General features: G+C 34.5%; 1 protein-coding gene across 14 annotated transcripts in view; it reads left to right on the forward strand.

Annotated features, from left to right (window-relative positions):
• Positions 1-45: 45 nt before the first annotated feature.
• The window catches only part of LOC129804805 (protein phosphatase 1 regulatory subunit 12A), a 110,311-nt gene continuing 97,119 nt past the window's right edge, over positions 46-13,237 (forward strand). For 4 of the 14 annotated variants that reach the window (XM_055852423.1, XM_055852426.1, XM_055852417.1 and 1 more), the window contains exons 1-2: positions 46-460; positions 872-1,209. In XM_055852423.1, coding sequence (XP_055708398.1) covers positions 955-1,209 — 255 coding nt within the window. In that variant the 5' untranslated portion in view covers positions 46-460; positions 872-954. Of the gene's footprint in view, positions 577-833; positions 1,210-13,237 lie in introns of all 14 variants that reach the window. The other 10 variants (XM_055852424.1, XM_055852413.1, XM_055852425.1 and 7 more) reach the window with 6 other exon arrangements.

Below are 13,237 nucleotides of genomic sequence, written 5' to 3' on the forward strand. Positions count from 1 at the left end.
TTGAGGTGTTTCGCCATCGTGCGAATTCGGATGACATTCGGACCGTCAAAGCTGTGTAGAAGAAGAAGAAGAAGAAACTCCATCACGGTCGGTTCGCTCTTGCACATTGACAGTTCTCAGGATTTTTCTCCCCGAAAAAAGTGATCCGTGTGCGATAAATCCGTGTCGTGAGTGCCCCCAAAAGTCTCAAAATCTATTCTCAGTGTCCCGGGGCGTGTGTGTGCGATAGTGCTGTGAGCGGGGTGTGCGGGAAAGTGGCAAAAAGTGAGGTGGAAAAATGTTGTGTAACTCGTTGCTGGAATAAAGCAGGCGCACATCTTGCGTTTCTGTTTCATCCCCTCGCCCCCCATTGAGATTCCTTGCCATTTGGCGCTCCCGGAGAGCCAAGTGCCCCTCATCTCGCCTGGCTGGAGCTTTAATGAGGCGCCCCCCGTGGTAGCTGTGACAAGTGCTGAGTAGTGTGCTGGCGATTTTCATGAAATTTACTATCACTTTAAAATTTCCTGAAATTTCACTGAAGATCTCATGAAATTTTAAAAGAAAAATGAAAAATTGCTTTTTCTCGCTCCCAAATTGGTAATATTTTGATATAAAATGCTATTGTGAATGATCTTCATATTAATTTTCCCTTTTAAAATAGTTTTTTGAAGTTTTTCCTCAAATTTATCTATTTTTTTTACGTAATTGGCAAAAAAGAGAGGTTATGTTGCATTGGCGCCTCACCGAACGAAAGGTTTCGGAACTCTTATTAAATCCAAAGCACTATATAAAATTGTTTAAATTTATTCTTTAATTTGAGACAGTGCTTATAAATCTTTTCCTATTTTCCTTAGTAAATTTTCATGAAAATTCGTCTAAAATATTTGGATAGAGATCCCAACCAAAAGTGCTTTTTGAGGAAAAATCAAAGGAAAAAGAATAAGTTAGAGAAAAAGTGTGAGTGTTAGTGAGATCATGGCTCTGGACGCCCGCAACAACTCGGCCCTCTTCAAGCGGGCCGAGCAGCTGAAACGCTGGGAAGAGTCGGACACAAACCAGGCGCCCGCGGTGCCCAAAAACGCCCACGCGCGCAAGGTTAAATTCAGCGCCGGGTGTGTATTCCTGGCAGCCTGCATGGCTGGTGACAAAGAGGAAGTGCTGCGTCTGCTGGACCAGGAGAATGCCGATATCAACACGTGCAACGTGGATGGACTCACGGCTCTACATCAAGTAAATTTTCTTTACACTTTCTCCCCGTGATCGCGATCGCCAAAAAGCTCTTGACCGGGAGGAGATGAGAGAGAGAGTGAGATGGGTGCCTTCTGTGCACAATTTATTTTCGTCACATCTCTCTGTTGGCCTTTTTGTCTTGTGGCTGGCGTTCAGACATGCTGCAGAGACAAAAAGAGCCCCAAAATTGCGCTTCCAGGAATGCCCAGGCTTTAAGTGACAGACTAGACACAGATAGACAGTCAAATCAAAAAACCTAGGTAGTCCTTTTGGTCAAGATCAGGCAATCGCGATCGCTATTTTTATTTTAAAATTCAAGCCCAAAAGGTTAAAGTTGAATTCTGAATTATTCCATCTTAAGTAAAGCAAAAACTTTATCCGTTATTTTTATTTTCTAAAATGTTCTAAATATTAACCCTCTAACGACGAGACACTTTTTACGGACTAAAAATCAACAATAAAAATTAAACTGGGAAACATATTCAATGATATGTCTTACATCTAACCTTGAAAAGTCCAACAGAGTCTGATTCGGTGTATTTTTTGCTACTATGAACGATAGGGACAAAAATAGCCCAAAAATTTAAGTAATTTTTCTGACAATATCAATGAATAATATTTTTCGCTTTAATGAAAAATATTACTTATGAGTATTGTAGTTTTTACTGCCAAAAGGGTTTTAGCTAAAAAAAAATTGGAAGTATAAAAAATAAAAAAAAATCAATTATAATTTTGAGAATTTAAAAATTCGCCATTTTTTAACTTAAATATTTACTACATAGCAAATAGCTGGAGACTTGCAAAAAAATATTCTAGATTCCTTCAACCTTCTACTTTACAATTATGTACAGACATAAGAAAAAAATAACTTTAGGTAGTCAGGAAAAATTATTTTCTGTATGGGACACCGGTGTTCCAATCGTCCTTAAAGGGTACCAAAATGGGTAACTTAGTGGTAAAAGAAAAAAAAAAACAATAAGGGACCCTTTACAAAATATATATAAAAAGAGATATTTTTTAATTGCCAAAACCTTTCAGATGACCTGAAAGATTTCAAGCCTTCCTTTGAATCTTATTTTGTAGAAATTTTTGAAAAGTTCTTTTAGAAATATTACTGGCAGAACTGGGTTAATTTGTGACATTTTTAGTCGCTTTTTATGAATTTTCGAAGACAAAGACACTAAAAAAATTTACATATTTTAATAGGAAATTCAATCTTCTACAACTATTTCATGAACAATTTTTGATCTTTTCTTTAACGAAAAATGTGATTTTCAAATGATTTTCCAAAGTCTGGCTCTTGAAAGAAGACTTTTTGATGGTTCGCTGCCTTTTCTGCCATTGGAGACTAGTAAGGACAAAATTTCGAAATTGCCTATAAAATCAAGCGAAAAAACTAGATCAAGATCGCAATCTTTCTTACTGAAATGTCAAAAATATCTTTACAAAACAAAAATTATTGTGCGTTGGATATTTATTTGAATATTGTTTTGGAGAGTGATAAACAATCTGTCATAATCCTATGTAATATGATCCAGAAAACTATACTGCCTGCAGACCTATAAAGCTTATACGGGCTTCAGACCAAAGATTGACACGGTCTTCAAACTAGTAGTTTAGCCCTATTCCCGAAGGTTAAAAATTCTCAGTAGAAAGCAATTTTATTGGTTTTTCAGAACCGATAAATCATTTGATTTGAATAATCCAATCCTAATTTTTTTTCCAAAATTCTTGACTGATAAAAAATTACAGCAGTTAAGCCATATGACTAAGCCTTAAATCTGAAGCCCGTATTAGTCACAGGTCTGACGCCGACTTCAGTCATATGGCTTAACTGCTCCAATTTCTTTCAGTCAAGATATTTTTGAAACATTTTATTTAGAATTGGATTATTAAAGACAAATCATCTATCAGATAAAAAAAAAACCAAATAAAATTGGTTATTATTTGCGGTTTTGAGACCTTCGGGAACTGGGCTTAAGCTCAAGTCTGAATACCACTAGGAATAAATAGAAGTTAACTAAATTATATTAAAAGCAAAGGATAATCCATTCAATTTTGCTCAAATAAATAACTAACTAAATAAATAACTATCCCCAATTTAAGGGACTGGATCTCTCACACTAACCTATTCCAGTTTCCAGTGGCGACCCTCCGTCAAGTCGGTCCAAAAAGTAGCATAAGTCATTGCCGGAAAGTCCGTTCTATCTGAGTCTTCTTGCAAATTTTCGCATAACCCTCTCTAGAAGGAGCAGATCCCTTGTCCGTTATACGGGCTTCAGACCTAAGGCTTAGCCAAATGGCTTAACTGCTCTAATTTCTTATCAATCATGATTTTTTGAAAATTTTAATTTAAAAATGGATTATTAAAGATAAATGACCTATTAGGCTCTCAAAAAACAATTAAATTGCTCGCCATATAGGATTTGGAGGCCTTTTCGAACTGGGCTAAGCCTCTAGTCTAAAGACCGCTTTAGGCTTAGGTTCGTAACGTCCCACTGAGGTTGGTTACTCAATCTACTATCACTCACCTGAGTATACAGGTCCAGCTCATTCTGGGGGATTGTGATTTATACTTTTAAGTAAGAACGGAAGTTTGAGGAATAGCTATGGAAGTAGAATTGAATCTAAGAATAAAAAATTCTTGGATTTCTTGAACTAATTTGATTGAGTTCTTTAATACAATATGAAAGAGCAAAGGGCCATCTCATACCTTGTTACCACCAGGGTCCCAATAAATTTTGTATTTGGGGTTCTTCCACCTCCTGAGTCCTTAATGTCCTTATTTTCAATAAGTTTTGTCTGAAAATTCAGACACACAACACCACAAACGCGCACTCGAACTATTAACACACTTAACACGAACAACAAAACTACACTTGATGTGGATAGACTGACGGACAGACCACGACTCCCTACATCTCCAGTAATTCCCTGCTTCTCCCACTCTCCGATTCAATCCTATAAAATTATAGGAGATGAAATTTAAATATATTTTTTAAATTGAAAAACGCAACCGTAACATCCTAAAGCCCTTGACAAACCTGAACTACATTTCCATCATTTTCCACAAAGTCGCCTCTCGGTTTAAGTCGTAAGTGTATCTAGGGCATAAGACTCTCAAATTCAAATATCGGTCAACGGGCGCATATGACCGATGTCATGCTCGTGAAAAGCTTCAATTTTAATAATAATAGCAATTTGATAAAGAAAAGCTTAAAGTTTGAGAAAGCTAAATTTAAGTTCAGCTTTAAGCTTTAAGAGCTTTAAGCTCAAAGGTTATATTACATTCAAAAAGATTTTTGATAGACAAAAATATTTAAATTCAAAAACATAAATTAAGAATGTTTCCTCTATTTTTATGTTATTTTCTTAAAAATGAAAATGAAACGTTTCAAAAATAGTGATAGTGAATAGGTACCGATCCTTGTTACTGCTTGAAAATCATAAAATAAGTTTGCGGGAGTATTAAAAATGAATTGCCAAAATGTTTTCAAGCGTTTGTATGCCATTGGAAAAAGTCCAAATGGAGGAAAATGGGTATTTAATGGTTTGATAGAAAGACAAACAAAAAATCAAAAATCGACTTCTGTAGTTTTGCCTTTGCGGTATGAAAGAAAACGTTTCCAGTATCGAATTGGTCCAAGCAATGAAACAAGGGTATGGCTCGAGTATTCTAAATCCAAAATATTTCAGTTTCGTCTTATCAAAGCACTAAAGTCGAAAGTACAACCATGTCTGTTTGAAAGAAGACAATGCTAAGCATTTGGTGGAAGGTGGGACTGAAGGGGAATCATGCAACATGAGTTCCTTAATGAAGCAGTACTATAAACATGCATTACTACTGATCATTTTCGATCACGTATTGGTCGAAAACCGTCCAAAAGGGTAAGATGGGGTAATTCCGAATTATGTCGTTTTGGAATTTTGAAATTTTCTCACTGTTTCAGATGGTCAAAAAGAAAAAGAAAAACGCGAAGAAGTAAAAGACTTTGCATTCAAGAGTACTTCTTTGTTGTTTTTTCCTTTCGTCGTCTAAAACTGTTAGGAAATTTCAAAATTGCACATTGAACATGTTTCCAAATTACCCCATCTTACTCTACCGCTGCTGTATTTTTCAGCCCTAGCTCCTTCCAATGTTCTGTTTGATTTCTCAAAGCGTACTTGAGCAGAACTTTGTTTTCTTAGTCACATTCGAGTATTTCGAGATAGTCGAGTACATTTCGAGTATATTAACAATATATTATATAAATTTACTAGAAGATAATTAATTCGTGAATCTTTTCTTGTATAAAATGTTTTCAAACTATTTTTTTTTAGCAATTTTCCCTGTAGTGTGATATAAATAATGTCTGATATCATCATTTTCATTTGCATTTTCCTATAATCTTCTTGCAATTGTGCTACTTGTCTTGCTGGAATATTTGTAGATGGGACAGTGTATTGGGTTTTTTCCTAATTGGCTTTTGAAGTACGTCTGCAGGGAGAGTAATAGAAACATTCCTTAATTACTGCAATAAATGGTATATAATCCCTGTTTTCAGCCGGTCTTCTCATTAAAGGCATTCCTCAAAAGGTTTTTTTTTTCTTTTGCCGAAACGACTTGTTAATCCAATGACTCTATTTCTTTAAAGTAAATGGAGCAATATTTCAAGTTTGATTTTAACATATTGCATTTGACGGATAGTCAATTTTTCTTTGGATTAGATTAAAATAAATAAGAAAAAAAGGTAGAGGGAAATTGCAAAACTTCCCCCTGCTTTTAATGTTCATGCACAACGCTAAAACGTAACAGCACTTCCCTTTCGAGTTGAATCCAATTTTCTCGTAAAATACCCTCGTAATCCATGAAATGGAATTTGTTGATCCTTGTATGGGGAAAAAAATTGCTCCTTTTTGCATTTTCCAACTCTCTTTGTTTTCTACTGGAGTTTGTTTACATTCCTAACACCCACTCTACCATTGGAAATGTTGCACAGTGACCGACCTAAAAGCGCAGAAGCCGCGTTTTCCCAAAATGAAATTCCCAAGCGTTATAGCATAAATTTCTATGCAATTGAACTCCCTTTCTCTGCAACACTCCCCTTTTTGGGTTCTCTGGAAAAGTCTCCCGACATCCTGGCACAAGTTCAAAGGGAGAAAGGGTAAGAGGGTTGTGGAAAATCAATTGCAGAATAGAGAAAAGAAAGGGCTAGTAATTTAAAGGGAAAGGTTTTTCATGAATTTAAAAAAAAAAATTAAAAAAACCTTCTGGAGTGGCTCTTTGAGCGAGTGTTTGCAAGAAAAAGTCTATTTTGGGCTGCGTTATGACGCGATTTGAATTTCCTTGGAGGCTTATTTTTTGAGGAAAATTTATTGATGGTCTCACAAGTTGAATGTTGTAGTTAGTATATAAAGTTTTTCGGCGTTTTTTTTCTTCACTTCATCCTATATCGTGTGTTATGTATAATGACGAAAAAGAAGTTCTTGTTGTGAGAAAATGAAACAGGGAAATTTCACAGTCAGCTCTATTCTTGCTTGTCTCTGCGAAAACTGTGAAAGAAAGTTTGAGAGGCAAGGCTAGAAGCATAGCAAAATGCTCGATTAGCAATGGCTTTACATTTATTTGCGGTATTTTTTTTTATCAAGTTAGTATTCCAGTCAGAAGTCTTATACTTCATTAAGAAAAATTGTAAATTTATTGCGTAAAATCTTATCACTATTTTATTGTTACGATTTTGAGGGTAGGTTAAAGCCTTCTGATCCCTTGCAACCGCGCTCAATTGACTCACGACCACAAATAGCCACAAGGATTGACTTAGGGATCAGGTCGAAAAATGAGGATTGGTGTCAATACAGTCAGGGAACAGTCCAAAATTTGGAGGATCAGGCTGATCTTCTAAATTAGTGTGATCTAGTGAAATTACGGGGATTAGGTGACAGCAGCGACAGTGCTGAAAATAAAAAGCTTCACTCTCGGTGTTTTTGGGTACTTTTCGAAATGTCAATTGAATGAAAAAACATGGAGAGTAATGGTACGCAAATGTCGCAAAATCTTAAAATTCTTTAAGATAAGAAAAATGGGAAGGTTAAAATACTCCTCCCTGTATGAAACATGCATTGATATTTCATTCAAGAAGTAGGGGAAACTGGGGCACCACCAAACATGGGGTAGCACCAAATAATGCAATTTTTTAATAGGATATTCGACTGCAGAGGACAAGACTTATAGAAATTTTTAGGCATTATATGGAATCTTGTCCACTGAAGAAATGGTCGAGATAGTCCAAATAGTTTAGAAATAAAAATTAGTGTTTGGTGCTACCCCGTGTTTGGTGGTTCCCCAGTTTCCCCTATATCAGCAATTAAAGTGGGCACATTAAATAGAAATTTACGCAAAAACGCTAATCCTTGGTCCTAAACCCTCAGTGTATGATAGTTTGGGCTGATCTTTTACCGCCAAATTTTTCGAGCTGAGTATTCTCGAGGATCAGCCTGTGTCTATTTTCGGCATAAGGGATGGCAAAATGAGGTCCTAGGTCTAGGAAAAGCACTAGAATGCCTCTTGTAGACTTATTGAACTTCATTACTCTATTTTATATTGATTTTCCCGGGGACGAATGGGTAACTTTAGAGATCGGTGATAAAGGGGTTTCCACCACAAGATCACCCTTGGACTAAACCTGAGTGGGTCGTTCTGGAGATCGGCCATATAGAAACCAGGGCAGATCTCCAGAGTTGTGGCTTCCCAAACTCTAAACTAACTCCAAACCGACCATTAGTGAAGTATATCACTCTTAAGGCCTCTACGTACTGGAAGCAATTTTTGAAAAAAATATTATTTTTTAGAGAAAATTTCCCTTATTATAGACGGATGCGTGTTCAATAATTTGAACTACAGAGTGTATGCTTTATAGCCTTTCACGGCTAACATATTAAATACTTATTAATGACCTAATTTTAGGGTATTGTAGAAGATTTGAATACTCAAAAAAACTGATAATAAGATAAACATCAGCGCATTGTGGCAAGCAGCGCAATTAATATGGCATGACTTCGTCTTATCACTAAGTACTTAATTAAGGCTTTTCTTTTGCTAAAGTCCTTAAATAGTAATTTTTAATTCACCATATTTTTTTTTATTTCTAAGAAAAAAACAAACAAAAAACCCTTACCTAATTAGTTTGATCCTAAAAATCCTTTATTAAGTATTTTATAAGTACTTATAAAGGACTTATTACATTTGGAGCAGTCTATTACTTAAGAACATGGGCAATGCTTTTAGTTACAGCATTGCGCTAGTAACAAAACTTGTCTTATGGCCCCTACACACTAAAGAAATTTATGTCCATATTGAAGGAAATTCCGTACGCTCGTGTATGAAAAATTCTTCAATATGGACATAAATTTCTGTAGTGTGTAGAGGCCATTAGCCGGGTAGTAGCGTCAATAGTACTATTTGTGGGATATAGTGGCAAAATCTCAGCTAACTTTCTAAATGATTTAGCTGATGCGGCAGAATTTTGTATTTATTAACCGTAGATGACTTACATAACTTCTAATCTTATGAAAATAATATCCTATTATGTCTTGGGTTTAATGGCTGCTAGAATAATAATCTTAAAAATCTTTAAATTTGAAATTATATATTAAAAGTTCCTTTCACAAGACATTGAAGCGTGTTGGAATAATAAAGATGAAGAATTTTTCTTTCTTATTTCACATCAAAAAATAGATTTATTAATTTGCCTGTTAAATTTATGAGGTGGAAATTTTTTTGTCTTGGATCTTCTCAAGAAGCGTGATGATGAGCGGGAAAGATCACCAATTAGCATATGAGAGAAAATTTTCTGTAAATATATATATTTTTTAATGCAGTTTGTCAGCAAGTAAGCGTAAGATATATGTATAATTTTAATTTTATGAACGATTTTCAAGTGTATTTTACCTCCTCAAATCCATGTTTTAATCTCTCTTTTGAAGGTAATATGTTTCTCTTCAATGTCCAGTTTTGTTTAAGAGTTTTTTTTACTGGTTCTAATTTTATATCCATGATTAGCCAAAATCCTTGCGGATATTTATAGTATATAATTTCTAAAATTGATTTTACAAGTGGTTAAATGTCAAAAGAAACTTATCCATATGTCTTGTTGACTTTGAGACATTCGGGAAAATTATATGAGATTCAATGTTGAATGAATTTTCACACTTTTACGAATATTTAGGTTATATTTTAGCAGAAAATTTCACTGACTTGCATATATTTTTAGGGTTTTGTTGAAATAACAATTTCTAACTGTTTAAACTATTTTACTAAATTGCTCCACCGTTGGCTTTCTTCTAATTATTTTTGAGCTATTTTATGGGCGGATTCAGTCCATGGGATTCTTTATGATAGATCTGTAAAGTTTTCCAAGATCGCAGATATCTCTACGATTCTCTATAAATACATTTGTCTCCAGGGCTAGAAAATTGATTAAAACATTCTCTATCGATCAGTGAATTAATTTTAATACTCACCTGGGATAAGATCAAATCCAATTTATTTTTTGACATTCATTTATTCTTTAATTAATAGAAGGGAAAAATAAGATCCATAAAGTTTCAAAAACATATTTCGAAATTTGTATTCTCTTCTGTCTTTTTAAAAATTAAATAATACACATTCGTCTCTTTATTTTCATTTGTCATTTCTGAATATTTATTTACATTTCATTCTGTCTCACGAGACTTATTACACAGGTGCACAACAATTGTATCATAAACACAATATTATGTACATATTAAAGAAGAAAAAAAATTATGTGTGTGTTGTACATGACATGACAAGAAAACAGTTCAAGAGCTTGTCGAATAGGAGACCATTTGCAACCTGACCACCTCAATTTTGCTCGCCCTGAAACTCTCTCACCTTTAGACGTCCTGCACATTTTGATATATTAAAGACTCGCTCATGTCTCTTGTGGTACTTTAAGGTTGAGGATTTAAGTGAAATTTATATATATATAATAAATTTTCTTCAACTGCTGTTTTAAAAGCCTCATGTGAATATTAAAAGGGAGGAGAGTTTGGCATGTTTGCATAAGTTTTATGAATAAAGTCCCTCTTTATTGCTTCCTTTATCCACTAGTAGGGCATTAAACTTGCACTAGTTCACAGTTGGGATAGGTTCAGCAACACGTTTGATAAAAAATTCATACGATGTTAATGGACGGAATGGCTAGAATTTCAATTCACCCTACAATTTACACGTTACTGCAATGGGATAAAGTATATCTTGCACTACTTCATATTTAAAGTTGTTTATTAAATGGGTGAATGATGAGCTTTATATTTTAAGCTAAAATTTTGAAATACGTAAACAAAAATTAAGAATTTATCTATCTAACTTTACTTATAAGAACAATTGTTTTTGTATATCCTTGTTTAGTAACTGTTTAGTAACTTATTATTGGGTACATTAAGATGGTAAAATAAATCAAGTTTTATATTTATGGCTCCGGCACACCTTTTAGATCAGGAAAATTTCATAAAGTCGAAATTCGCATCCCTTTCTTTCTCAAAACTATTGCAAATGTCTATCTCACTCTTTTGCACTCTTCTTCTTATTTTAAACATCACAACAAATTCAATTTAGCTCAAACGAATTTGAGGTGCGAGGGAATAGGATAGACATATGCAAAACTTTTAAGAAAGAAAGCGATGTAAATTTTGATTTCATGAAATTTTACTGATCTAAAAGGTGTGCCGGAGCCATTTTAGAATTTATATTTAGATTTAGACTTATGCCCTAGACACACCTACGCCTTAAGCCGAAAGACAGTTTAAAGTAATATTGTAATTAAAATAATGATGAGATTAGACTTTCATCAGTTTCTGACTAATCCGCTCTCAGCTTAAGAGTATCGAAAAGCCAGAAAATGGCGGCTCCATACAAAAACCCAAAATTAAAAGTGTATCAAGTCTTACAATTTTTGAGATATTTCCTTGAAAATTTAACTGAGGGTAGTTTTTTATATTATCTTTTAATTCTATGTTTTAATTTTTTGAAAAACTGTTTTCCTTTCGTAATATAATTTTCCAAACATTCGTATACTCCTAAAACATGCCACAAAGAGGCTGCATTATCTCCTAGAATATGAAAGATAGAGAGGTATATTTTTTTTAATTTTGTTCGTAAAGACATGCTCTATAAAATGCCTGTTTCACTTCTTTCACTTTTCATACAAATTTTCCAAGTATTTTTCAATTGAAAATTGTCCAAAAAATGACAGTTTTCATTGCATCTTTGTACCGAGAATATAATTTTTTCCGAATAAATAATTATTTTTGTACTAATCTACATTTCATTAGCTTTCAAATGGTACATTAGAATTGGAAAAACTCCTAATAGTTTTTTTGCAATTAAATTTTAAACAATATGCTGCAAATTGGAAATTTTCGTGAGCTTTTGATAGCTTTCCGAGCTTCCGAGAAATTCTACTCAAAATTGTTCAGCAATTCGCCACAAGATTACGCGTGGATTTTTGGTCGGTATTTTCACCATGTCTTTCTTTTTCTCTCTGACCTTCAGCACGCCTGCAGTTTTTTGCGATCAGGCGGAGGAGAAAAAAGAATACAAAACAACAAAACTCATCCTCTGTGTGAGAAATCTTATGAATTACAGCTGAGCGAATTTTTATGATTTTCACGATCAGTCTCGTTCTTTCAAAAAATTGTAGAAAAATCGTAAAAATTATGAATCGTCAACCGTCATGGGCATTTCACAAAACCAGCTAATATCGGTGACTACAAAATATGCGGATATAATTTTTCTCGGAGAAGAAAAAAGTCAGTGATAAGCCTAAATGGGCTTATGCTATGTGTGATTCTTTCATTGCAAGTTCGAATTGGGGGCAAAATCGAAGTCCAGATGACCTTATGGTAGCTGAAATTCATTACAGGAAACCTCAAAATTCGTGCAACTCGAGGTCGTTGAAAATTGAAGAGTGCAAATTCGATTGTCAGAAATGCACAAAAATACATGTAAAACTTTAATGCCAAAATGGCTCAGAAACTATTCCGCAATCCGCGAAAAAATCCACAGCCCGGGAAAATCCACAATAAATTCTGCCGGCCGCGTAAATCCGTGAGAAATTCTTCGGTCCGCAAAAGATTCCGCGATCCGCGAGAAATTTCGCGGTTCGCGAAAATTCGTGAACGATTCCGCGATCCGAGAAAATCCGGGAGAAACACCGCGATCCACGAAAATACACGAAAAATTCCGCGTCCCACTAAAATCCACGAACACACCGCGATCCGCGAAGTTACAAAATAAACATAAAAGGAGCGAAAAAGCATAATAGTATTTCGAGATAATTCAGAAAAAACTGAGTTTTTACACATTTTTCAAAATATCTCAGGAACCGCCGATTTCTGAAAATTCGGTTGCTCATTTGCGGCATCAGGGTTTGCTCCAAATATATACTCTTTATTAGTAGGTGCGATTATGAATTTCGGGAAGTTTCTTCCCCGGAAAAAAATTGACACATATAATCATTCGAGGAGAGATGGAACAGTGAGAGAGATGGACCACTTCGCCTCCTGCCTACACCTTATTCACAATCTCCACCTCATTTGGTCTATTTGTGCCCTTCAACATTCTATTGGAAACCCCTAAGTTACAGCTTTCTACCTTTAAAATTGTACGAAAAAATTAAAATTGAATTTTTTTGGATGTCTGAAAAATGGCCAAAAATATTTATTTCGCCATAAGAATACGTGTATTTGGGGGTTGAGGAGAGATGGAACTTAATAGTTTTGGCAACACTTCCGGTGTGAATTTTGGTCAATGTTCTTCAAAATCTTTTCAAGTAAATCTTTGAAATTATTTTCCCTAAATTTTTGGTAAGACTGACTTGATACACTCAACGAAATTGCCATCGAAGTATATGAGCCACATATTCCACAAAATAAATCATTTATACTGAAAAAATATAATAAACCCCAATAAATTCAATGAAATAGTGTTCATGTCTAAAATCACTATTCTAAATTAATAAAATAAACC

Source organism: Phlebotomus papatasi, chromosome 2 (assembly GCF_024763615.1).
Source record: "Phlebotomus papatasi isolate M1 chromosome 2, Ppap_2.1, whole genome shotgun sequence".
Classification (NCBI taxonomy): domain Eukaryota; kingdom Metazoa; phylum Arthropoda; class Insecta; order Diptera; family Psychodidae; genus Phlebotomus; species Phlebotomus papatasi.